At 42.7% G+C, this 27289-nt stretch overlaps 2 protein-coding genes across 5 annotated transcripts; one reads left to right on the forward strand and one right to left on the reverse strand.

Moving 5' to 3' along the window:
• Nucleotides 1-1322: 1322 nt before the first annotated feature.
• Nucleotides 1323-27026, reverse strand: LOC124343434 (actin-associated protein FAM107A-like). Of its 4 annotated transcripts, none has more exons than XM_046796738.1 (4): nucleotides 26852-27026; nucleotides 2833-3076; nucleotides 2372-2525; nucleotides 1323-2075 (listed from the first exon to the last, which is right to left on the reverse strand). In XM_046796738.1, exons 1-4 carry the CDS (start codon nucleotides 26904-26906, stop codon nucleotides 1950-1952), a joined length of 579 nt encoding a protein of 192 aa, XP_046652694.1. In that variant the 5' UTR covers nucleotides 26907-27026; the 3' UTR covers nucleotides 1323-1949. The 4 variants fall into 4 exon arrangements, with proteins under 4 accessions (XP_046652694.1, XP_046652696.1, XP_046652695.1 ...); XM_046796740.1 differs by lacking the exon at nucleotides 26852-27026 and adding an exon at nucleotides 14991-15381; XM_046796739.1 differs by lacking the exon at nucleotides 26852-27026 and adding an exon at nucleotides 6235-6491.
• LOC124343433 lies at nucleotides 19252-25402 on the forward strand. The gene is made up of 9 exons (XM_046796736.1): nucleotides 19252-19849; nucleotides 21467-21908; nucleotides 22066-22163; nucleotides 23424-23745; nucleotides 23961-24124; nucleotides 24260-24483; nucleotides 24571-24757; nucleotides 24833-24919; nucleotides 25049-25402. The coding sequence occupies exons 1-9, from the start codon at nucleotides 19267-19269 to the stop codon at nucleotides 25249-25251; spliced, it is 2310 nt and encodes a 769-aa protein (XP_046652692.1). The 5' UTR covers nucleotides 19252-19266; the 3' UTR covers nucleotides 25252-25402.
• Nucleotides 27027-27289: the final 263 nt, after the last annotated feature.

Consider the following 27289-nt stretch of genomic DNA (forward strand, 5'->3'; position numbering starts at 1 on the left):
TGTTTGTTTTTTTTTATTTCGACGTAAAGAAAGAAGATCCAAACGAGACTAAACCTTTTCCATGACTGCCGGGAGATGGAGCATGGATTAATCAAATAGGAATAGCTCGATAGCTTCGCCATCTAGGGTAGGGCATTTGAGTAAAAGCGTTTACTAAACCGTTAACGGTTTAACGGACACGCTACTTTGCTGTTCTAAGCTATGCACCACCTTCAATAACGTGAAACAGTTAACACATTTTTTCCTCGAATACTCCACAGTCGTCGAGCTACTACTGCTGGTTCAACTAAAAAGAGGGAATTACACAATTCTGATTGAAAATAAGCCATTTCATTGATTAATCCTCGATTGAAAACCTATTGCGAACGAAATTTTAATGTTACCTTTTTAGTGCAGTGCTTTTAATGTTATTATATCTTTAACATCACAACCCTTTTTTAACTGAGTTGTTTGCAATTGGAATTAGCATTACAACTATACAACTTGTGTTGCTGTTACCTCTACACATTCCGTGAAATGTGTCATGAACGGCTTGCGCTTGCCATATTGTATAATTGATCTTTCCTCGAAGTTAGCCTTAGCCATTGCTTTGAAAAATTTCATATTTCCTTGTCGGTCGTTCTCTGTATAATTATTCCCGAATTGGCATTTTTGAGGACGTTGTTAGTTATTACTTGCCATATCCCACCAGTACCAAGACAAACTGTCGGGTAGGTTTTTTTTTAACGTTGGCGATCACTTTACTTGAAAAGGGCACAGCCTGGCAGTTTGATCTATGTTGTTTTCAACGAATATTGTTTGTCCATTTCAAACGGGACCCACTGGACGTAAAATAAACAATTCACTCAAGCACCGCCTGTAACCCATGTTCGGAGTAGGAACGCAAATTTAAAAGTCATGTTTGCTCCAGGACTCAAGTAAGCACTTGAAGGCCAAAATTTGGTACTTTACTCGTCGTGTTCTACTTCAGCCAGGAAAAAAAAATTATGTTGGCCGCCTTCCCCCTCGACTTTCGGTGGTTTTTCGCGTAATTGTGTATAATTTCGGCTGACAATTCCTCATAAGGTACACACGTCTGTGCGTGATGCCCGCATCTATATATATATCAGGGCCATCGGATGCAACCACTAGAACACAACTCTCAAATGCAGTGACCCAATTCGCCGTTTCAGGGTTGTTTGTTTTCCACTTGTTTTGTCTTTATTCTACAGAATCTACACGCTCTCATTTCAACTATTTTCTATGCGAACGAACAAGCCTTCACTTTCCCGGCCAACCCCCCGAATTTTTACGGAACGGCGCAAAAACAAAGTGCGCGCAACTTCATTGTGATTGTGTATTATACATAAAAAACTGAACTGAAATGAAAATGATGTACAACATTATGATCGGTATACCGTAGTCATGCGTGAAAGCAGACTGCGTCGACATCGAGCGTAACGAAAAAGCGACAAGGGTAAATTAGATATGAATATGCAATAGGTCACAGTCAAGTTTTCATTCTGATCGCTAGCTGACAACATTGTAAAGCTAGAACAGAATTCCAAAGAGAACAAGTAAACTTCACATCAATTGCAAGATCACTCACACAACGGAGACTTGTGGAAATTACACGAACGAGATTACACCGAAAAAAAAAGATCGAAATTAAAGAGGACTGGAGAACTTAAAAAAAGAAAAGGAAAAGAAATAGAGACAATAGGGAGGGGGAAATATTAAGAGGTTTGAAATGAAATACGATTGCAATATGAATTACGGGTGACTTTCAGATTTTTACACGATCAAGCCTTATCGATTAAAAATGAACTTCGAACTTCTTCATCCTTTTCTCTTATATAATTTATCCTCTCCGGGTAGCATGTGGAGGGGTTAAAACGAAATTTTCCAGTTTGCTAGTCTTATTTCTTCGTCTTTTTTTGTTTATTCCCTTAATGACCCGCACGAATCGCTCAAGGCATGGCTGCGGTACGTTCTACCCGTCCCCGCAGTTTGGCGTGCATCCGCAGAAACTCGTTGTTGGATTCTGGTGACATTGGCTGCTGCTTAGACTCGTTCGTGGTGAAACCGCGCTCCAGCTAAAATCAGAAAAAGGGATGATAACAGGAAAAATAGTATGTTTTTTTTAGAGTCAACGGATAGAAAATGTCCAAATGTCAAATGAATAGAAAACTGCTTCTTTTTTCGTTAGAAATCAAACTGGAATAAAAGTGGTCGTCACTGAATACGTTATTGACGTTAACGTATCGAAGAAATTGACGACAAGTGACGAGTTTGCCCTTGTTTGGTGCGTTCGAATGGAAAACTCAAGATAATCAAGCGTCCATTCATATTTCGAAAGAATGCAATTGAGAATGAAAATCGGAATAAAGACCTCTTCAAGACGTTGAGCACGCTTTTCCAGCGTGATTTCCAGAGCTGAACGCGTAGACAAACGTTCCTTTTCAACTTCTTTCCTGCTCTGCACTTCTCGCTGTTTCTGCAAGGCTCGTTGCAGTTCACTTTTCTGATTCAGTACAGCTTTTCCTCTGGAAATTAGTCATCAGCATACAAGTTTAAAAAGAAAATCAACAAACAAGTTTAAGGAAAAATGGCACTACGCAACTACAGAAACAGAACACACAGTTCGTTAATCGCGTTAGCCACCGGTGACGCTGGGCAAGCGTTACGAGATTCGACCGGCAAGGTCTTCACCTATAGCGCCGCTCGTCATTTTCGGTTATAAATCGATAATAGACTTTTCGTCATCGGAATCGCTTAATTCAATTTGAAAACGCTTTTTTTTTTATGTTTTGTTTGGTTTGACACGCATGAATGACGACTGAGACGACTCACGTTTTCTGGTGGAACGCGAGTTCACGGTGCAGGTCACGACGTTCCATCGAGGCGATGCAAGGATTGGGGGGCTTTCGTGGAACCACCAGGCCCTCCTTGTCCATGACGACGCCACCGCCGCCCAAGCGTTCCTTCATATTTTCGTTGATGTTGTTGTTGTTGAAATTGTTGTAAATTCGTCGGTAGTTTGGTCTGTCGTCCTCATTGTAGTCCGGTTCGGGAATCATTCGGCCGCTTTTTTTATCTGCACACAGAGAGAGAGAGACAGACGCACACATACAAGAGTGGAGCAAAACAGAAAATAACGGTTATTTGGGGCAAATCAGAGCTAGACAGAGGTCCAAGAAAATTAAATTAAATGAACCAACTAAATCAACTTACAAACTAAGACACAGAGGAATGAATTATAAGCGAAAACTGCAATGAATACCATCTTTTCGACACTCGAAAAAAGCCACAATTTGCCAAATGGAACTTCGGCGTTTGTCCTTTTCCTGCTTGCGTGGCTGCTGCTGCTGATTCCACATGTCTGAACGTTGTTACAGTTGACTCCGAAATGAGCCAAATGACCGGTCATGACAACTTTTCTAACTAGGCAACGACTAACAGGCTAACTCAAGCTTTTACCTGGCTCGCCATACGCACGGAGACAATGCAAAGCAAGAGCGCATCGCTCGGCGCATTCGTGCGCATAGAAAAGGCCTCAAATGAGCATCCTCCCTGTCCCTGTCTCTCTCTCTCTCAGTGGTGTGGCTTCGTAGCGTGACTGTCAAAAAGCGTCAACATCCGATGGAATAACGGATTAAAGAGGTCGCGGCACGCACACTTCGTACAGCATTTTCCCCTCTGAAAATCACGGCGCATTTAACCATTTTTTTTTTTAGCAAGTGATAAAATATAAGAGGTGACCATTTAGAGAGGTTATGTCATTTTTAAACACAAAAGGCTAGATTGTACGCAATGACTACTTGAGCCAAACTATAAGCTGAAATCGATGAATTCTTCCAATATGGATGACCGGAAGAGTTAACGATCTCTTTTAAGTTTGTACACAGTATAGGTTCACAGGGATTGTTCATTAGAGCAAGAATCTATTAAAAAAATTTTTTTACGGCATCAAGTTGATTAGAATTAACGATGTTTTTCCTTATTTAAAAAAAAGTCTTTTGGCACCAGCACCGCAACTGTTGGTAGTGACTTTTTAAAAAGGGACCTTTATTTTTTCGCCGCACGCTCTTTGTCGCTACCCGTAGCATCGACTCCAAGACCCGACAAACCGCTGTTGAAATAGAATTCTCAACAATCCACATCACGACCAGCAACCGAGGCAGAAGAGGACGCAAGGTGATAGCGCTGAGAGAAAAGAGACTCGAGAGAGAGTTTGGGTCCCCCAACAGACTTTCTCCCTCTTCTTCTATACGCAACCCTCCCAAATTGAATGCAAAAGCTCTAAAGGAACCAGCTTCCTACCAATATGTTGTCATTCAAGACACTCTCCCCAACCAATTCCAGCTGTCAAGTTCCTGATCCTTGTCCAAGAGAAAATTCTGCATCAATAAGTGGTCATTCTCCTCTTGTTGTTGACTCAAAAAGAAAGGTAGATTTTTGACGTGATAGATGTCAGCAGCGACGTTGCGAGTATCAGTCAAAGATTTCCAATCATTTTCATTTTTATCGGCAGATCTGCTGTCCAGTTAAAATTTTTAGTTTCAAAGATTTTTTTTTAAAAGACTCGATCGCCTAGAGCGCTTGGAATGTGCCAGCCAGGCCATATGCGACACCATTGGACACTTTTATTCATTACGCATTCACGTCGCATATCACGACGGGTATTAAATATCACAGTCCATCGAACTCTCGGCTAAAATTCCATTCGTTCACCGAATCGTGAGCGCATAGATATAAATATATAGTATTCGTTGTCCGGTTCAACCATTTCCCAGTCGGTCATCAACAACATTTTCTCCGTGTCCTCTTCTTATCGTTGGTGCGCTCGGTTGGCAGGACGCGTGATTGAGCGGTCGGATCGGTCGAGTGCTATAGTCTCCAAATATTCATCCGGCGGTCAAGATTTCAACTGGCCGGTTTTCCTCGACATGAAAAAGATGGCCTTCTCTCTGGAGAGTGAGAGAAGGAGATGCAAAGAGACTGGATGGGAACAAGACGATGATCGGGAATGATGGAAAATCACGCCTTTCTGGTTTTCTCAGACTCCTTCTTTTGGGTGCAAGTGTGTAATCACTTCAATTTCTCCCCTTGATTTATTGTCGCCGCTGTTGTTAGGGGAGAGCCCAGCAAGAAAAAAAATCCACGTTGGTATTTTAGCCTTGAAAAGTTCACATATGGGACCATCACATTTATATATATGGAGCGGACGACAGTAGTTTGTGTTTTATAAGAGTTTTCTTATTTCATCCTTGTACGGATTAACTTGGATGGACGTATCGGTAGTATAGACGATAAAATCGAGGAATCTAAGCAAGCAAGCAGCCAAGCGCGATAAAAAATTCGAGCTTCTTCTACTGAAACATTCGGTTTGTTTTGTGGCGCACGGAAAATTCAAAAAATCCTATTGACTTTCCCTTTCCATTTCGCTGAAACTTTCGTCGAGTTTCCAGTTATCGAGACAAATGCGACTGGATTTTTTCTCGGGTCCTCGTTGGTGACCACACGAGTGAAAGCATATCTTTGGAGCAGAAAAAACAAAAAACAAAAAACAAAAACTCGAGCGAAATGTTGCGGTGTCCAATCAGGAGAATAAAGAAACTCAACACACACACACAACAGGTGAATAATTAAGGTATGCGCACACGAAATTCGGAAATTGTCGGTGTCCTAACCCGACTTAAACAAACGAGTGAAAATCCCTTTCGATTTTTTTGTTTTGGGTTTTTATGCGTCAAACTTTCTCGGTTTTTTGCAATCAAAATGAAACGGAGAAAAAACAAAATCCTTTCGCTTGAAACAGCTGTTCGCAAATCTCTTCACAAGTTAAAGACAGAAAGTCAGTGATCATGTTTCACGCTGAATTTTCGTCCTCACTTTTACCAGAGTTGCTAGGAATATTCATGGCAAGTTGGCGGGTCAGCACTTGGATAGATTTCAAAAAATAAAAAAAAGCTCTTATTGAATTGCCGCTAAAAGGGCGGCATTACATCAAAAAAGACATTTCGAAACAAGAAAAAGATTGAAATGCATAACGAATGCCGCATCCCAAAAGGCTGTGGAAACCTTGGAAGCGTTTCAGATTCGTAGGTATAAAAATGGACCAAGAAAAACAAAAAACAAAACAAAGTCGATACCAAAATGGACATCGAAAGGGAATGCGACAGACCAAAGTTTTCATTTTCTAACTTCAAGAATACGTAACGATTCACCGAGCGGATCCCATAGTTGTCTTACCTCGATTCTCCATGGTGCACATAATATCCCTTCAATGAATTCCGATTGTTCTCCCGTTTCTATTATCAAAGCAATACAATGGAGCACACGTTCACAAAGACTAGAGATACTATATACTAGCACATGCACGACAAGAACACTGCGGGGTCCAATCAGTTATAGCTGTGGATTTAAAACTGGAATTGTTCGACGCAAGTCGAGAGTGAAAGTCGAAAACGACTCTCCGGCTAGAGACCTGTGAACCGAATGGCCACCGACTGCATCCGTACTTGTATTTGTGTGTTAGGCGGGCCAGCGGGCCACGCCAGTGCGAGAGAGAATATGGCCATAGACACCCAAGCTCAAGAGACCCCGCCCACCGTACGAATCTAAACAAACCCTCTCTTTTTAAAAGACCCCAAAGATTTCTCTCTTTCTCCTCAGCACTCTCTCGCATGATGATGGTGGTGGTGTATTTCTCTTCGTTGGAGGAGGGAAAAAAATAGAGAGAGAAACCAAAACAAAAAGGGAAAATAATAATCATAATAAAAAACGTATACTTTGCTAGGGCCTCTCTCTATTCGCCCTGTCGTCTTCGGAGATCTATGAATATAAGTATATACTACTACTACCTGGGCGCTTTTTTTTTCTCCAAAGTTTCACTGGAATGTACCGACTGAGGATGGAAGAAAAACTTTAATGAGTTTGAGATAACTCGGAGGATGGAAGGAAAAAAAAACTCCCTCCAGTTTCTTTTGGGGGTTCCTTGTAATAGAAGAGATTCTTTTCTATGAGTTAGTGGATATATAGAGGGGGGGGGGGGGTTTACAGTCGGTCATTATCCAACAGACAGATGGAGGGGAGAGGGTAAAAGGAGGAGGTCAGAAAATAAAGAGGCGAAACGCAGCGGGGGGAAAGAGCTGAGACTTTTTTTTTTTCTTCTCGTCTCGGTCAAAAGTGATTCTCGATTTTCCATCATCGACTTTCAAACTGCCCCCCCCCCCCCCCTCTCATGACCACTCACTGGGTCTGGGAGAGTGGAACAACCAAAACGAAAGAAAAAAAAACAACAAAAAAACGCTATCACGTTCTTTTGTCTCGGTTCCGATCGACAACAGATTGTCCGTGTGTCACGAACGAGCGATCCCGAAAACGGTAATTTCGACGTGGAAGGAAAAGAAACATAACAATTCACCTTTTTGAAAAGACAAAAAGAAAAGAAAAAAGAAAGAGAGTGAAATAGTGTACGCACTCCGTGGTAGTAGTACCCCCCACTTCATTCCTATCCGGTCTTGCGTGACAATTATTTGTCAGCGGAACGCATCATTTAGAGCTTGATAATAGTACGTTATTTATCCCGCTGCTGCTGCTGCTGCTGGAGCTGGATGACGGGCTGAAGAAGTAATCACCCCGAAAGAGAAAAAAAAATGACGGCGGCGTTCGTGCGCACCGCTGCATCTCATACCACCATGTAATCAGCAGCAGGTATTACGTCGAGTGATTATCGGCAATTTTTCGACATTTCAATCGCGGGTTTTTTTTTCGAAAGGAAATAAAACAAACAAACAAACGAAACAACCAAAAAGTTTGACTGATGACGCCAATGTAGGAAAGAGATAAAACACGGTCGGAAATCCGATCGGTGTTCGATATGTATGTCACAACCGGAAATGGGTACAGCAGTGCAGTGTGTTGGTGGCGCAGAAACATTTTCCCCCCTTTTCTTTTCTAACGGAGGTGGCGACAGAGGAAGGTCCTGGTTTCCCAGCTCGGCCACAGTCCAAATAAACAGTATGCCCACATGCAAATTTATAAATATATCCGTCCAGTGGAGTGGGTGTTGTTATATATACATGCGTCTGCTTTACATCCCCCCCCCCCGCACACTAATGGGTGAAATGAGTGAAGCAGAGTGCATGTCTGATGGAATGGTAAAAGAGTTTACACCTATTATATAATGTAATAGACATAAACTCCCGTGTTGCGGCTGCCGATACCACCAACGTGAAAAAAAAAAGTTTGACGACGCCCTACAGAAGCAGAGTGCTCAAAACATGTGGGGCGGTGTGTGTGTGTGTGTGTGCTATAAATGGGAGGATTAAAAACAAAGATGCGTCACATCCAATCTCTCGCAGCCTGGAAATTCCCCCCCGAAAAAAAAAATAAACGCCATCCAGATGACGAGAGAGAGAGAGAGATAGTCATAGCAAAAGAAATCTGCTTATCTCATCAACACGGGAAAAATAAAAGGGTTGTTCTCTTTTGAGATTCGAAAGAAAAAAAAACAACGACCCACGCCGTCGATTTCGACACATCCGTGCCGGAGTGATTGAACTCGGAGGAATGTCTCAAAATGATATGTACGCCCGATACTTTGTTTCTACCTAATACTAGCTCTTATCTCTTCCTCAGTCGACTAAACAGTGTAAAATGTGTACGTGGGAGAGATTGCAACATCCGGCAAAAAGCCTTGGCAATTGCCACCGCGAGAAAGAAAAAAAAAAAATTAAATAAAATCAACGTCATCGATTCATCATCAACCGACCGCGGGGGAAGATCGTACCGTGACGACGACGGAACCCATCCGGGAGAGTGCGAACCGATGCGAATGGAGAAATCGAAACCGCCCACCGAAACTCTCGTTTTTCGTTTTTCATTTCTCCTCCTGAACGAAAATGTCCTGCGTTTCTCCGTAAAGTTTTGAGTTTTTAACCAGAGAAAGAAAAGGGAAAACAATGCAAAAGACAGTCGTAGAAAACAAAATTTAGACTCCATCATCATAAAATGAAATAGAAAAGGCAGTAATACTACGCCTTAACGAGATACTCAAAGAAAAGGAAGCCACCAATGATACATCCAAAAAAACCCATGTGATTTGTGTGCTTGTTTGCATTTCATTCACACGTCCTGCTTTTCTCTCTCCGACGGCATCTCTTGCGCGCGTGAGAGCAGCCGTCCTCACCCCACCCAAAAGACTTTTATTCTTCTGGTTTGTCTCGTGTTTTATTCGCCATTTTTTACCGAGTTCTGACGCGGCTCATGGCATTTTTCAAAAGCGTTTTCTCTTCACGCGGGTCCATCCTACTTCTCGGGACCCCCTTTTAATAACGAACGATTCAAAAATACGAGAGAGTAAGGAAGAGACAAACCTCAAGAAAAAAAAAACTCTCTCTCTCTCTTTTTCTCGTTAAATGGTCATGTTTTCCAATCATTTGCACCTGGTACCCAGAAAAATACGAAAAGAGAGAGAGAGAGAGAGAGAGAGAGGCTCGTGCCGGTGCTATGGATCTCATTCTTTTTGGGCCTTTCCTGTAGACACTTTCCAAAGACATTTTACCTAGATGATGTTTCTTTTTTCTTCTTTCTCTCTCTCTTCTGGTCTTTGTCTTGTCATCAGCGGTCTTATATAATCTTCCATCATCCGTTTAGACTCTTATCGGTCCCTCCTTCATTTCCTTCTCTCTTTGACCAAGATAACCAAGACTAACAGCAAAAAGAGATTACGGACCGTGACTACGCACTTAAAGATGAAAAAAACATTTCAACAGATAATAACCATTTATTTTAACTAGTATAAACCAGAGTGTGTTTTCTTTCTAATTGGACACACGTTTTGTGTTAAAACAAGAGAGATAACAAGCAACAGCCAGAACTTTATCCGGGTTTGTTCTAAAATTCGTTATCACCGAAAATAGACTCAGCAGGGAATTTTAAAAAAAGAGAACCTCCAAACAAGAAGATGGTGTAAATACAATTGTACAAATAATTGGAAAAAACAAGCCTACAAAAATCCAGGTTTTGGGTCAAATCTACGCACGAGGCCTGAGACTGCACCGCGCGCTCGAATCACGAGGAAAACTTCACGCGATTTTCCTCCTGTTTGGCAAGACATTTCTATTCATTTGGTTTGTTTTTTTTTCTCCCTCCCGCTGTCGACTCCCCTCCTAGATACGTTCGAAATAAACAGGTCGTAACAGCCAGTCGAGGCTTAGTTTGCAGCCGCCGTATTCAGCCGCCGTTTGTATGCGTGTGTGTCGCTGTTCTTTTTTTTTCTGCGAAACGAGGATGAACAACAACATACTGGCCGGGCACAATAGGCAAACGCACAAACGGTCACGCGCCTATCTTACGTGCCCGATTCACGCCGACGCTTCTCTTAGTTCCGCACCCATTCTTACGTCACCGTCGCTTCGTGTATAGTAAGCTCACGCACAAAAGTCAAGAGGCCTGACAGTCAGCAGTGCTTTAGCCATGGAATTTTGGCACAAATCCCAAATCTTTAACAAAAAAAAAAAAACAAGATAAATAAATTTTCTTCGGAAAAGTATAGACATTAATAACTGTCCGTTACTTCAATCTCGACGGGCGGGCCACTCATCGCGGGAGGTTTCGATTGGGCGAATTGGTTGAGATTGGTTCGCAACGGAAAAACAACGCTGGCGAATTGTTCGAATTCGTTTCACAAAAGTAGAAAGCGCTTGACGGAAAAAACAAAAAATTCTCCCTGGACGGTTCTCTGTTTTTCCCTTCCACCGCGTTAAATGTAGCAAACAAAAATATAATTCTTTAATATGATGGAGTCACGGTTAGTAGGTGCCATAAAAAAACAAAAATAATAATAATACAAATAAGTAGTTTAACGGGGATTTTCATTGCTCCGCATCGACAAAAGAAGCAGGAGCCGGATCGACTGCGTATATACCTATATACACTTATTTCCGGTCTTCTTGTTTTTACGTCGATACTTTCCGACAATGTCGAAACGGTTTTTTCTCTACTCCAAATTCCGAGTCAAATAGAAAATTTCCAAGATTATATAGCACGAAAACAAATTATCAGCCCGGTAAAAACTGTGTTATATGGTAGTACGTCTGTTGAAACAGATGCGCCAGACGTTCCAAGTTCGGAGCAACAACAACAATATTAAAACAGCCCATGAGACCAGCACCCGTGGAGACTAAAATAATTTTCCAGTTTCTTAACAAATCTACCAAGATTCGCTGCTGGAGCTGATGCGTATTTATTTTTTAATTTTCTTCCGCACACACACACACATCCGCCGCGGTGCTGATTATATTTCGTTGCTCAAGACAAACAAAAATTCTCTGAAAAGTCGTCAGGTGGCGGTCGTCATGCCAGACGTGAAAAGCCCTGACGTTATTTAATAGCCCAAATTAAAAACCGAAATAAAAAATGAGTTGGACCGTGAGAAGTTAACCTTGTGCGTGAAAAGGAAGATCACGCTCTCTTTCTCTCCACGCACACGGGACTTGAGGGATGAAGGGAAGGGAATGATCTCTCCATCTTCTCTCCTTCACTTCTCTTTTGTATTCGACTCGGTTTGCTCGTGACAAGCAGCTCACAGATAGTCCGTGTCGTCGCAGGTGGCGTGCGTGCACACAGATGCGTTCGCTCTCCTGACAGATTTTTCTTTTTTCGGAAGCGGCGGCAATCTGTTGCTCTCGGAATAATTTAGTTCCAAGTCTCTGCCAATTTCAAACATTTCGTGAGCATGAAATAGTTATCGATGTAAAAAGATTTCATCCTGCCATGGACTGTGGCTCGTATTTTTGAGAGAAACAAGCAGGCAGAACCGTCCGTTACGTGTTTCTACACACACAAGACATGAGGGCGCAACGGTCGGTCAGAGAATCTACAGTGGCACATGCGGGAGAACCAATCAGCGGCTCCCGAAAGCGATTGACTGACCGTGCGAGGCAAATAACTGGAGGAAGACCGTGAGTCCAACTCTATGGTAAATCATTGGCAAAAAGACAGCGTGAAAACGGCATACCGTCCTTATTTTTTTTTCGTACATATCTCTCTAGCAGGAGGGAATAGCATCGTAGCAGTCTGAGCTATTTCGCCTCCTCAGACTAAACTTGGAAGGCGCTCTCCCGTTATAGTCCAGATCGCAGGTGTCAAGTTTGCCGAATAAGAGATAAAAAGTTGAAGAGAACAAGAATATTCCGGTGGCCCTCGGGGCTAACAACTGGGTTATACAGCCACCACCACTCGCCTATAGCCGTGTTATTGACTATATGTTCTTTTGTTCTTCCATCTCGAAAGCAAAACACATCAGATTTACCGGTTCGTCTATCGTTGCATTTTGACTCCAGCTGCTCAGAAAAAAAAATACGTCAGTGCGTACATCTTGTGTAAAAGTGAGGGGTTACCCTCCATTAGAGCCGGCCGCTACAATGACCTGCAGAGGAGATTCGCCTCCGGTTCTCTCAGACCAAATGGCGTGAGAGAATTACGTCGCGGATGTGTAGAAAGAAGACGCGCGGGAATGCCAATGTGCGCGCGCTAGAAAGTCTGTGGTTTATTATGACGCCCGCCAAAAAGTTTACAACTGCGGGGGGGTGGGGGGGGGGGAAACAAGTTTCTGACGTGACTACCGCAATCATTTGCAGACGTCTATCAGAGCGTCGGTATGGAGAACGACGTCATTTGGGAAGTTCGGGACGGGAAATATTTCACGGGGGGAGGAGTTCACCTTTTTGTTGGTCGCTTTTGTTTTTGTTGCCGTCGTTAAATAAATGTCCCGAATGGCGGACACAATGGAACGATATGGCAGTAGGTAGTAGTAGCGGTTTGAGCAAACAAGTTATGCGATATCAAACGGATGGAAAAGCAAGTTTAAATAAGAACACGCGCACGACAGACGGCGCATCGATAGGCGCTCGTTTTTCAAATTCAATTAACGGAACCTCATTGTTTTCCCAGCAAAGGTTTTTTCAAAAAATCTCAGTTCAAAACTTCCGTTTGGAGTTGGGGAAGAAAAAAAGACACGGAAATTAAGAGACTTTTAGTCACACGTAGGTCATCAGGGCAGGTCATTCGGTCGTTCATATCCAAGACTTATTTCCTTTTAGAAACAAATGTACACGCAACAATAAGAAAAACGAGGCGGACCAAAACCCCCCCAAAAAAGAATTTTCGGTAGCCGTTACGGTCGTTTGGGTTCGACATTCTGTGGCGAGGACAAAAAAAAAGGAGCTGGAAATAATATCGCATTCATTGCACGATTCTCGATCCGTCTATTTCCAACTAAAACGACGAGGAAGTAGAGAACAAAGACCGTATAGGATCGTTATCATCGGACATTATTTCAATTGTTTTTTTCTTCTTTTTACTTGAAATTTAAAGACCATTTCCCCTTCGATTGTGCAGCCCGTTCCTGTTTTGTCCATCTGCTGTTGGCCGGCTAGTTATAAGGCCGAAATAGCAGTAAAAATAAGGAGATAAACGCGCAGAGAAAAAAAGTACTACGCAGTTAGTAACAGACGAACAAAAATTTAAGTGTGGTCTTTTGTTGTTCTACAGGATTTTCAAACTCTTTTATAACCCCCCCCCCTTCCCACCAACACCACCATTTTTCTCCTTTCAGCGGCCAATTGACGCAACTGACAGTCCAGACAGTTTGATATTCAAGGTCGATAACGTTATATAAGAATGCAAATTTATGTATCTGATCTGTAGCAGCAGACGGTGTTGGGTAAGGGTAGGCTTCCCCAAAAGGAGAAACAGTTAAATAACGTTCCGGTTTTCTTTAGTAATTTTTTTTTTAGCTTACCCTACCCCAGAATGTTTGCATCTTTCAAGTGAAAACTATTGCGAGAGGGGACGCCATGGGAATCTGGGATCCGGGATCCGCCTCTTTTATTCTCTCTCCGAATGAAACATGTCCAAAATATTATAAAAAATAAGAGACACTCGAGGCAGTCGAGAACTCTCACACCCATCGAAAATTTGATAAAACATGGAGGCAGCAAGAGAAACAAAAAAATTGAATAAGAGAAAGAAACAGGTGAAAAAGGTGTGTAAGCGATTGGATCGCCAGATGCTGTGCGCTTTTAAAAAAAGCTTTCAACTAATAGCTACGACGGGTTTTTTTTTTCGGGAATCAGTAGGAGGTAAAACGAAGGCAAAGAGAAATCTTTTTATTCATCTGTTTGCCGGTGCCAACAGCGGTAGCAGCAGCAGTAGCCACTTGGAAATACCGAGGGAATGAAGCTGGTCACGCTAGAGTAACTTCCTAGCACTAGGACGACATTTTATTTAAGAAAAAATCTAGGTGTCCAGCAAATTTGAGAAGAGGAATTTTCTCCCTTATACAGACATAATGACTACTTATCTGCCCATACGCATCTTTAAGAATAAAAAAACCAAAATACTCGATGGGTTATTCCAACAAAGTAGAAAATGAAAAAAAAAAAAGAAAAAAAAAAACCCTGCAGAGAAATACGAATTCCCGACGAGTTGCTCGACGAAGCGTTTCAATTTCTACAACCTCGTTCAAACCATAAAAGAAAATGACCATCGGGATATTAAGAAAATTGCTTCGAGGAGAGAGTGAAATTAGAACTCGAAAAAACATTTTCCCAAAATCTCCGGCGGGAATCGCGGGACCTGAGCGGTCAACAACAAGTAAAACAACAACAAAAAAAAAATAAATACGCCATTGATCATTTCTTGCCTCGGAGGAGAGAGAGAGAAAAAAATGAAGGAATCCGTCATGACTGCCGTCAGCCAAATTTGAAATAGAAATTCGAGTCACTCCTTTTAGGACGCGCAAAATTCGACGTGGAAAACGCCCCTCGATGGTAAAATTATTCAAATTGCAACAAGCGAAATCAGAACCTGTTCCTCTCTCTCACATCGTATTACAACCGAAATCGTGACTCGCAAGTTCGGGACTATACGACTGTGTAGTCTATAGAAACACGATTTCAAAATCCAAGAAAAGAAAAAATAAATTGTATCACTCTCACCTTTAGCCTTTGGAATGATCACGTAACTTGCAGGTGGTAACCCTCGGCGCGTTTGATTCTCCTTTGCAACTTATCAAAGAGACAAAAAACAGAAAAGAATCTTTTTCCCAGTGCAGGTTTTTCTTGTGTCCCTCGTCGCCAATTTGTGGTTATTCCGGTTGACACTGAGGCGTTATGATGAACGACGGAGAATGTTGCTTCCGCTGTCACACGAAGTCACGAATCAAAAGAACGCGGAACGTCGTACAACGGGGAAGATATATCAATGATAAAGAGCCGGCCCAGGTAGGGAGAGAGAGAGAGACAGATCAACACTGCTGTCTACCAAGAACGGTCCGTTCCGTCTGTCTTTTGGGATTCTACACTTGCTGTTCTCGCCAATGCCGAGGGGTGACTGAACCTCTCGTCCAAATAAAAAAAGCCCGTCCCAACGCACCTGAGAACCAATTTGTACCTCTCCTACCTGCCGGCAGCTAAAAAACCATTCTTTACCCATTCTTTCGCAACCAGCCAACCATCTAACAATACACAAAGAAAAAAAAAACTAAAATAATATTTTCAGAATTTTTTAAAAAAGACAACGTTGCCGGTCTATCCTTCGCCACGCTCCGTGATGATGTCGATGCGAAAAAAGGAGGAAAAATTTCCGTGCGGAAAGAAGAAAGAGAGAGAGAGAGATAGAGAAGGGATCGTTTATAATTTAGCTCCGAGGCTCGTTCATGTAATCATTTCTTTCGCCCAGAGCAGCAAATGAAGACGAAAACAAATTTTCGAGAGAGTGAACAACAACGACGTGAAAAAAGGAGACGGCGAAGCAGGAAAAATCAAAACGAATCAACATCGAAAAGAAACTTGATGATGAGGATGACGGGAATCAAAGGAGGGAAACGCAACGGCAGAGAGTGATGGAGAGCTGGGAGGGGGGGGTGGATCAGGATACTGGTTGTTTTTGTATCCAATAACGCCAAGCTGTCTAACTGGGTTGATAAGTCGAACGGAAGTTCATTTTGCAGGAGTAATTCAATCACGATACGCGCGCGTAGTTTCTTCTTTCCCGGCCGCTGGCGCATTGCATTTTCTTTTTTTGGAGGGGGATATTTTTGTCTTCCGTTCCAAATATGGAATGGAGGCCATCTATCGAGTGCGAATCCAAATTCATCCGTCTTTCACGCAACTGATTTTTTTTTTTCAAATGGGGTCTTGGCTGTTGGGTTTAAACAAATGCGAGCTTTGAATAATTACAAACGAATATTGCGCAGCTATAACCAATGTGCCAAATTCGGTTTACAAGTCCCCCCAAAAATTGTCTTTATTAGAATCAACAGATTTTACTCTGACCACTACCAGCACTTATTCGAGGCATTAGTGGTTACCAAAATTGAACGCGCAGTTATTTGGACTGACGGCCATTTATCAAAAAACCTAAATTGAACGAAATATAGGCCAATCTTAATTGGGCGAGCCAAGAACTACTTTTTTCAAAGTATTCCTTATTTTTCGAGTCGTATTTAGTTACAGTGTTATATTTTTTTTTTTTTTTTTTTTAAGTTGAAGGGGAAATTTCATCACTCAACTGGGTTGGGCAAAATCTTTTTACTGGCTGTTTTTATTACCGATTCCATTTGACACGCGCTCTTCACAAGTAAGTAAAATGATACACAGTCTGAGTCACATCCTTTCACTGCTGCTAATATCTTCCTCCCAACTATTGCTTGTTAACGTAAGCGGAAGTCTCTTCAATGTCAGATACTTGTGTTTTCAATGCCTTTTTAATTGGATGAAAAGTGGAAAATTTTTTTAGAGCCAATAGAGCCACAAGCGGATATTTTAAATAGCTATATGGGCCGGCGGATTAGGATGTCGTGAAGTCGAACGATGTCGTCACCAGCCATTTATCAGACTGTGACGTGCCTGCTTGATCCCCCCAAGCTGTCCTGTGCCCAGTTCAAATTACTCGGAGATTTTATTAAATTAATTTATCAACTCACATTACCTCCCCAAATATTCCGAGTCCAAGTATATTGGGTTTCAGTTAAAAGGTTCGGGTGTCTTCTGTTAGGAAATCGACTCTCTAAAATTCCGGAGATAAATGTCTATGTGGCATTAACCAAGTCCGAGTGCATTAAACAAATGGGATACAGTCAATGGCTCAATGCCTTTTTCATAGTTTAAAGATAACAACAGCATCTTACTGGTCACCTGTTATTAATCGAATTCTCATTTAATTCCTGTTTTAGAAATGTAGGTTTTTGTAACAGGTTAGATTTAACCCGTTATAAGTCGCGTTAAGAGTGGCCTGCAGGAATAGAACAACTAATGGAGCGATCTTACGAATCCAGAAAACCCAACACATTGAAAATTCCCGCAGTTTTATTGTTGCGCATTGTTGGTATAGAAATGAAACCCTCTAATTCACCGCCGTCGTAAAAACTCGAACGATTATTATCCAGCTTGTAATTAATTTAATTTGCACGTGAGATGTTACACCAGCAATTGCTGTATTTTTCACAAATATCAGTTATTAAATTTGAAATAATTAAAGGTTACTCGAGGCTACTTCAAATGGCGAGCTCCTCAATCGCCAGACCCGTAAACTGGACAATACAACAACAACAAAAAATAAATAAATAAATAAAAATGCATCAGCGCCTGCGTCGGTTCCGCGCTACTTAAGCCAGCGGGAATTAGAATTGTTGAGTCAAATTTACTATTACGAATACCTACACAAAAGAACGATAATACTCGAAGCAGGTACTCAAACGAAATCGACTTGTCAGTCACGTTACGCTCTACGCTAGCCCATATTTACCGAATCACCCGCAACAAAGAGATTTGAAATTATTCAAAAAAATCAATTACAACTATTTACCGGATCTGTTGTTGCAGCCTTGGAAAGTACAGACCGATTCACTCCCAGTTTTCGAGGGTAAGTTTCAAATGACTCCCAATCGGCTGTAAATGGTTTATTTTTTTACATCCTGTCAGGAATCAACCAGACGTCCATCACAAACACGTATTTAGATTGTCTGGCGTTGATTGGCAAAAAGAAATGGTGCGCAAAAAAACCGCCAAAGAGAATAAGTAGCGAGGCCAACTTCAACACCTACTCAGTAGATGGCTAGACAACTCCATCATCCATCCGCCAATGCGTCGTATGGATCAAAGAATAAATACAATACAATAAAAAACACAAGCCAGTGATAGTAATATATGCGCGTGATGGACGTCGTCGTCGTCGTCGTGGAACGGCGCACTAGAGGTTTACGACCTTCGCATTCACGATTCTCAAAAGGAGCTATGAATCATGGGCGACTCGAAGGCAAAACGTCAGAAAAGAAAGAAGATGAAGAAAGGACGACGAGGAGGAAGAAATGATCCACGCACGAATCTACGATTCCCGACAAGAATAAACGCGCCCCGACGGTCATTTTGAATCGTCACGAGGGGAAAAAAAATAGAAAAGTAAAAGGAACAAACAAAAAAACAAGCGTCAGGAATGTTCGTCTCGCATTTTTACTTTTTTTTTCGGCTTTTGTTTTGCTAATCTCTCCGTTGTTTGGTTGTTGTTGTTGAGAGAAGGAACAATCTGAAATCGGCAGATCATGATTTTTGAACACGGTTGTTGTCAGGCGGCTGCTGCTGCCCACACGGGCGTGAAATTCCTTTACAACAAAAAAAAAGCGTTTGACTTTCGCCGTCAGTTTCGACCGTGAAAAAAATAAAATTCAAATCGCTAACTAAACAAAAGAAACCATCTTCTTCTTAGAAATTTAGGAAATTTTCAAAAACAAGCGCAAAAACTTGCACAAAAGGTATTACATCGCCAAGGATATGTGGGGCCCTTTTTCTTCCCGCCGTTGAACGCGGACAAAGTCGTGTGTCAAAAGAATGATGATGAAAACACATGATGGGATGACTACTATACTTTCAAAGTTGTTTGGCTGATGTAACAGCCCCGAATCACTTTTTTTGGTTGTGCTACGTAAGACTAACATGCGGTTTCCTCCGGCGTTTTCCCACCTGTAATTGCTTTCCAACATAGCCGAGGAGCAGGAGCTAGGCAAGTTCAAGATTCGAGAGAGTGAGAGAGGTCACGGACTAGCGGTTTTTTTGAATAAATGAACATCAACAGCAAACCACACATATAATCATTTCTTGGAAGAGATCCCGTGTTTGTGCTGTGCGTGTTGGGCCAGAGTCCGTTGTTATTTTTATTTTTGTTTTTCCTCCACCATCTCCTGGGAGGATTCCAACGAGTTGGCCCTGTAACTGCACCATGACGGGTGTCTTGGATGTTGATTCCCCCTCTTGCTGCTTGCGCCATCCGCCAACAGCAGCAGCAGCCAAGGAGCAGCAGCAACAGGTTTTTGACCAGCGGCAAACAAACAAATCGCGTCAGTGCACTTCGTGGCTCGGCTTAGGCTTCCAGCATCTTTCTGTCTCTCTCTCGCGCTCGCGAACGGCCAGAGACCAACCACTAAACAACAACAACAACAACCTGGGGATCGCTCCACCCCTCCGTTTTTCAATAGCATCGGCAGATATTGTCCAAGCACCTGACTTCCAAGTGCTGATTTGTTTTTACCCCCCTCTGGGCTCGTCTGGACAACGGGTAGCCTCGACTTTTGTGACTGGGGAACAGCGCAGTCATCGCCAGTCGGTTTCCAGGATCAGTACGGTTCAAAACCAATTCCGCATTCCATCGTATTTATTTTTTTTCGATTTTTCAAATCGATTTTGCGACCAAATTGTGTTGACCAACGCTCGCAACAAGATGAGGTTCTTCTGGCTCGGCTGCTTCCTCTTCACCTTGTTGAGCAATTCGAGCAACGGAGGAATTCTACGCCAAACACTCGGAGGTAAACCACACGGCGTTTTAATTCAAATACAGCCATTCAAAACAGTTCCTGAAATAATCGTTTATCTCGATTGGGAATTGATGAGGAATCAACGACACTTTCCCCTACCGATCGCCCAACAGAGGCCCCCAAGGTTGAGAAGCCAGCACTCAGCTGGAGAGAATTTATTGAAATTTCTTTATTTTTTTTACCAAAATGCTTTCGTCTTATTCAGAGGCTCCGGTCGAAAAAAAAAATACCTGAGCCTTTTACCCTTTTAGATCTACAGGATTCGATAAGAAAAAAAATATACCTTCAGTCGTAAAATACGTATACACTATGTACATTATATACTGGGTATATGTTTTTTTTCTCGAATTTTGTATGGGTTCTTCTTATAGATATACCTATGTGCGTTTTGGGGTTTCTGGTTTTCCTGATAATATTTTTGGGTTTGTATTGTCGTCGGAAAGTTGGCGACGATCGTCATCGCGTGACGTCAGTAAGGACCTTGCCCGCGGGACGGTCGCGGTTCCGCACCGTGAGGCAAGAAAAAAACAAGCAATCGAAATCCGAGTCGTACGTGTTTTTGTAGCGTGTGTGTGCTGTGTTGTTTGCTGGGTACGGTTCTCCGTTCCCATGTCCTCTTTGGCATTCCACCATTGGAAAAGCGGGGCCCGGCCCCACTACTATTCCCAACTCCCTTGCACGCGCCGTGCCTGAATAAATGCGCAATAACGGGCTCGTCAGGAGAGTTGAGGATGTCAGGGTGGGCAATGGGAGAACGGCACGAAGTCAGACCCAGCAGCACCAACTCTCGTTCTCTTTCGACAGATTATTGTCGTGAATTTCTCGTAAACTTTCCCAATCATCAAGATAGCGCGCAAAAAGAGTTGGAGAACGTCGCCGTCGACGACGATCATCACGTTCCAGCTGGCTCCGTCCCATCCGTCAAGTCTTTACACAGTTGATGTTGTAATTTTTCTTTTTCTTTTTCTTTTCTTGGGTTTGAGTTGTATTCGCTTTTCAACACGTCCTTGATTATAGATTCGTCAATTTCACGGGCGCAGCAGCAGCAGCACAACAGCGACTAGACGACTGGCGCCCAATCCGTTTGGTTTTGTTTTTTTATTTCATTTTCTCGCCGCCCATCGCCGTTTAAAATTGCTGGCCGACAAAAAAAAAAATCGACACAACAATTTGACGCCACATTCTTTCGCCGCCGCCTTGTCCATCGATCAATATTTATGATCGTTTCGGGGAAGAAAAGAAAAACGACAAGAAATAAAGAAAGAAACCCTACATAACCATAACTTATCCAAGGTCTAAGGTTCTAATGAGGTCGACTCGCGAGCAGCCAAAAGCGCGTATGATTTATTAGCGTTAACTATCACAGATAATACGGCGATTTCGATCCGAACGCAATGGGCTGTTAAATTGCCCGAAAAAATGTTCTGTTGTTGAGTCCGCGCTCGGCTCTCTCAAGGGACGAAGGCTGACAACCGACAAAGTGGTTCCGTCCGGAAGACCCAAGATCTTCTCGTTAATTACACGTTTCTTTTCTTTTGGCTTTTCGGTGAACGGTCGTTACGGCTCACGGTTTAACGTTTCAATTACCATCTTTCTTTTTTTTTAAAGAACCTGAAGGACCACCTGTGGGAGAGTCCGGATTCCAGCTGAATAAGAGGTCGGAACCGCAGCCACCTTCAACTCATGGCATCAACATCAAAGCGCCAGCCCCACCGCCGCCCGGTGAAGGGCCGCAACCGCCAGCCGCACCGGATCCTTATTTGTTGGAAATATTTGAAAAAAGTCCCGAGACGTTTCCGGCCGCCTACATCCAGTGGCAGGAGCAGCAGCAACAAGAGCAAGGACAGGACAACGAAAGAGAAGGACGATCGGCGAATAGCAAAAGAATTACCTACGATCAATTTGTGACAGCCGCCGTCGTCGCCCGTTTGGATCTCCAGCGCTCAGTTTACACCATGTTCGCACCGTCCGACGCTTATTTGAACAGCCTCGGCGTTTCGCTATCAGCCGTGGCTCTCAAAGACCCCGAATGTGTCAGCCAAATCGTGCGGTAAGTGCCAGCTAATAGTCCGTGGCTTTTGGCCGTACGCAGCTATATCTACATGGTTGCTTGCTTTCTTGTGTGTCTAAAACGGCTATCGTTGGCATAGAGACCAGCTCTTTTCCAAAGAGGAGATTAGTTTGACGGAATTGTTTTATGTCAACAGATCTCACACCGTCCTCGGTCGAGTGACGCTCTCTGACAGGATGGAAGACGTGGCCATGTCACTAGAGGACTCACCCGTGTTCATCTGCGCCAAAGAAGGTAAGATTATTAGCTCTGACTTTATACAGCGGCGATATGGCCTACGCCAGCCTCTATCGCTCTGTGTGATAGAGTGCTTTCTCTATCCATCGATAGAGTCCGAAATAACATTTATATAGTCTCCTTTTGAAACGAAGCTTCGCACGTGGGAAAGTGGGATTTGAGCTCCTTATGCGTACCATCAACGATGATGGGCTACAATCGACTGAATTAGCCAAAGAAACCCACAGACTTCTTCTTCTTCTTCTTTGACCCTGTGTTTTTTTTTTTTTCTTTTTTGTAGACACATGAAAAGCTTCGCTCAATCTTCATACGGCCGACCTTTTTTTTTCTCTTTTTTAATATCGTGAAATGCTACTTCGTTTTTATTCTATACCGAAATATGGCATAGAGTTATATAGCGCCCCGTAGCCTCGGCTATATCGCGTCTAGAGTCGTAGGATGAGATAGTCGACGTGAAAGAGAGTTTATATACATATTTTTTTTTCATTTTCTGGCTGACTTCCAAGGTTTGTGTCTATTCAATGCGAGAAAAAGTCGACGCCGTTCAACATAAATAAATAAATAAATAATCGTCCAAAATTCAAGGAGCAGTCGACCTCCTCTTGCACATGCCACGCTCCTTAAAGTTTTTCTTTTTCTTTTCCTTCCCATCAAAAGTCAAGAAACCAACACCACTACAGGCTCTAAAAAAGAAAAGAAAAAAGGCAGAGGAATTACGTGTCAACCGAGTGTGTTTTTTACACGCTGTGATTATATCCTTAATCAGTTCGTAGAAAGAAAAAGAAAAAAAAAAAAAAGAACCTCCAAGGTGAATTTTGGCAGAGCTCTTCAATAAGTTTTAGACGACACTGAAGACTTGGCAGGTGACGGTTGGCATTAGCGGAGCGCTCCTTCTCTGCACCAGTCACAGTAAACCGTCATCAAATTATGCGAAAAACTAAACACAAGCTCAGACAAGAAGGCAAAAGCGGTGGACGCTGATGGTTCACTGGGGACGCACATCCATTTGTGAATAGGGAACAAAAGAAGAAAAAGGTTTCCCCTTGTTCTTTCAAACAACAATGCCAAAATTTAGCTACCAAAATGGCCTAAACCGCAATTTTGTCGTGATGCTTTCCCCCCGAATGTGTGTTTGCCTTTGTGTTCTCATTGTGTAATATTCGCATGACTGATGATGACGCAAGTCGTATCTTCTCGCTTGTTTTGTGCATTCCCTCACGGTACACTACGGTCCAAATGAAAACGAAACAAAAACAGCCAACGGGGTGGAAGTGTTGCGAGCCAACATTGAAACCGATTACGGAGTCGTGCACATCATCGACGGCCTGATGGATCGTCCTCGCTTGATGGATTTCTGCCCGTCTCTGAGACAACGGTTATCGTCCCCCCAAGGCCAGCAGAAGCAGCAGCAGCCAGTCGAAAACGTTATAACCAATCACAGTATTAGCCTTCGAAAAGTGTCCGACCAAGATCTCCTGGCCAGTTTGCAGTACGACCCGTCCAACGAAATCGACCACAACGCATTCGATGTCGTCGTCGTGCCGTTCCCCAAAGAGACAGACCCTTCACCGGAGGCCAAGTATGGAAGAAAAACCATCTTTTTACGCATTTTTCTCTTTCAACTGCAAAAACAGACGTCAACACCAAATCCCGAATCGGCGTATAAAAATAATGGACCATCATCCGACTAACCATTCTTTTCTTTTCTTTTTTTTTTTTTATTTTCTCGGCGGATCTATACAAAAACCGACCCAACCCAACGCAACACACCAAAAAACGAATATAAATATCCAGCATTCCGCTGGAGCTGTTAGTCAACATCGACAACTTCGCGCACGCTGTGAAACTAACTTGGCAAACCGAGGACAATGTAATAGCCACTCTGCAGAGTTTGGGAGCGTCGACATTTCTGGCGCTGCTGGAGCGCAGCGGCTTGATGGATACGCTCACCCGTCAAGGTGATCGAGTTAGACGTTAGAGAGCGTTAGAGAAGTTTCTCTTTTTTGGTTGTTGTTGTTGTTTCTTTCCGTTTGCGTTGTGTTGTCGCCCTCCCTATCCGCGCGTTCACAAACGACCAAATTCTCGTTCTAAAGGCCCGTGGACGGTGTTCGCACCTGATAACGAGGCGTGGCAGGCGCTGCCAAAGGAGATCTTCGACCATATTGTCAGCGACCCGGTTCTGCTCAGACAAATCCTCACCTACCACGTCGTCCAGGCCAATGCAACCAGGGTGCAGCTCATCAACGACGAGAAGCTGCCGTCGCTCTACGATAGCCGACCCATCCACATCAATTTCTACACGGACGGATGGGCCAGCGTGAGTAGAGTCTCCTAATCGCTTCTTAATTTTTCCAATCAAGACATATATAATAAGTCCCGATTCTTTTGAATATTTCGTCAATAGTGGTACACTGCTTCTGGCAGCCAGATATCGGACCTGGATGAACTGGCGTCTAATGGAGTCGTTCACGTCGTCAAGTCCGTTCTTCTTCCGCCTCTGGGTGATTTCTACTCGGTTGTCAAATGGACGCCGGCTTTACAAACAGCTTTTTCGATGTTGGAGAGTGTCTCCAATCCTGCTTTTACCAACAGTAATGACAATCCTATTCAAACCTTGATTCAAACGAATGATACAAGTTTGACATTCATTTTTACTTCCGAAATAGATTCCGTATCTTTGACGGCTTTCCTACCGGTCGATAGCCCAGTGCTGGACGCTTTACTAGTCGGCTCAAGCCCGTCTGATGTAGCAGGTGAGTTCCCCCCCCCCCTTTTTTTTCCCCTTTCGTTCACCTTGCTTTTCTGACCCAGAATCGCTAATTCTATTTTTAAATCTTTTTTTTTTTCTTTTTCTGTTAAAATTAAAAAAAAATTCCATTCAGACATATTGAGGCGCCATGTCGTTCGCGGCACATGGTTCACTTCGGGCTTGATTGATGGCGATCGCTTGTTCACCTTCGACGATCAGGTCCTGACAGTGCGCCGCGACGCGGATTGTGTAGGAATCAACGGAGCCTGCATCGCCGTTCGAGACATCACCTTGACCAATGGCGTTCTGCACGTCGTCGACAATCTAATACTATGAACAATCTGATCGATAGCGTGATCGCTTTTTCGATTGTAGGCCACCTATTACCGTGTGGCTCGAAGCCACATTTGTGCTTTCCGTGTCGCTCATGCAGGTTATTTGACATGATACGTTCTTTTTTTAAATAAATTTATTATTATTTCTCACACTGGCAGGTCGCTTTTCTTTTAAGTCCAAATAGTCGGCTGATTTTCAAAATGTTTGAATTGGATAGAAAAAAACATCAAAAGTATCGGACGAGCGCTCCGAGCGCTATATACTCTGATTTGAACGTGTGTTACGCAAGTTGATGTGTACCCGTTTCCGCGTGCGACTTGACCGTCGGGCTTTCCATTCGGTTCAACTGACTGTGAGTAACGCAAAGTTTACGCTTGGGCAGAAATGATCAATTTCAAAAATGAACAAAAGACTTGGACCGTGCTCTTTTCATCCGCCATGTCCTAGTCGATTATTTAAGAAACTGGTCCTCAAGCGGGAGCAGTGGTGCACGCAGGCGAGTTGATTGCATAGTGAAGCGCACTATCGCGATTGGCTAAGAATATTACAAAAATATGCACTGGCACAATATCCATCCAGCAGCAGTTCAATAATAAAAAAACAAAAACAAAAAAAAAAGACTTGTGAAGCAAAGTGAAGCTGTACAATTTCTTTATGAGTCGCCTGGTGGGAGATTTAAATTCAAGGAGGGACCTTCGGCTCTATATGGAATTTCGCTGTCGTGAAATCGGCAATAACCTGCTTGTATACACACGGCCAGCAGACTTTCCATTTAAACTCATCTTTTTTGAAAATAGGATGAACAAGAAACAAAACAAAATATTTATGCAGACTTTCCTTCTGCGCAAAAGGCTGAAATCTTAAACAACAAGCTAACAGTTTAAGTATAGAGAAACCAAATTTGTGTCTATATGGGTTTTACTTTCGCATCGCGTGCCACTGGCAGTTTATTATACATTTCACCGCGTGATGATTGCCATACGAGGAGGTGCCGGTGTGGCGGCAGGTCCCCCTTGGTCATAAACATTAACTGTTTGCACTTTGCTTGAAGTGTTTAAAGTATAAATATTTTTGAATTTGGTTGTTCACCCACAGACAAAGTTGTGAGGTACAAAAAAACAAAAACAGGCCTGATCTGTATTCATTTGACAAATACAAAACGTCGATATGTCAAAGTGGGACAACTCGCTAAGAAAAGAATAAAGAAGACGACACGCGGTAAAAGTAAGTTGGCGACTGCGTTCGTGAACGAAAAGAAAGGTATACGCTAAATAACCAAAGTTGAACTCTTGTCCATTGCTAATGTTCTCGTTGCACTTTGCTTGAAGTGTTTAGAATAATAAATATTTTAGAATTGGATTGTTTACCCCACAAGACAAAGTTGTGAGGTACAAAAAAAAATCGTACCTGCAGTCGTTTTACAAATGAGCAACCACTTCCATTGGTTTTTTAATGGAACCATGGGTTTAACTGAGTCAACAAATCGGCAAGAGAAAACAGTTCCAGATAATCGCCGAACTCAGGAATAATCGTAATTCCCAATTTATAACCGACGCCACCAAACAGTCAAAAAGGAAGGACAGAGATAAATGTTTCCTACCTTTAAGCCCGGGAAATACAGCCAGGTCCTCCATCCGCAGAAAAGTTGAATCCATCAGGCGGGGAAAAGGCCGTCCCGTATCCTCGTGTCACACTTACAAAGGTGTACACGAGAACTGAGGGGATTTAAAGAAAAGGGAAGAAGAAATTCGTAATTCGTCGAAAATCGGTTGCTTTTTCCATCTAACTTTTATTTGTTTATCTAAACAAATAAAAAAATGGGTTACCAAACATATTTGCAGAAACAACAATAAGTAAATAAAAATTTGAAAATGAGACAGTGGTCAAACATTAATTGTTAAAAAACAGGAGAATTTAAGTTTACCATGCAATATCTAGCAGATTACATAGTCACAAGTAAATGAAAGTAACGAAAATCATTACCCAAGTGATGATCCTGAGATTGCTGTTGATGAAAGGTCAATACCAGAACAAAAAA

The sequence above is a fragment of the Daphnia pulicaria genome, chromosome 6 (genome assembly GCF_021234035.1).
Source record: "Daphnia pulicaria isolate SC F1-1A chromosome 6, SC_F0-13Bv2, whole genome shotgun sequence".
In the NCBI taxonomy this organism is placed as follows: domain Eukaryota; kingdom Metazoa; phylum Arthropoda; class Branchiopoda; order Diplostraca; family Daphniidae; genus Daphnia; species Daphnia pulicaria.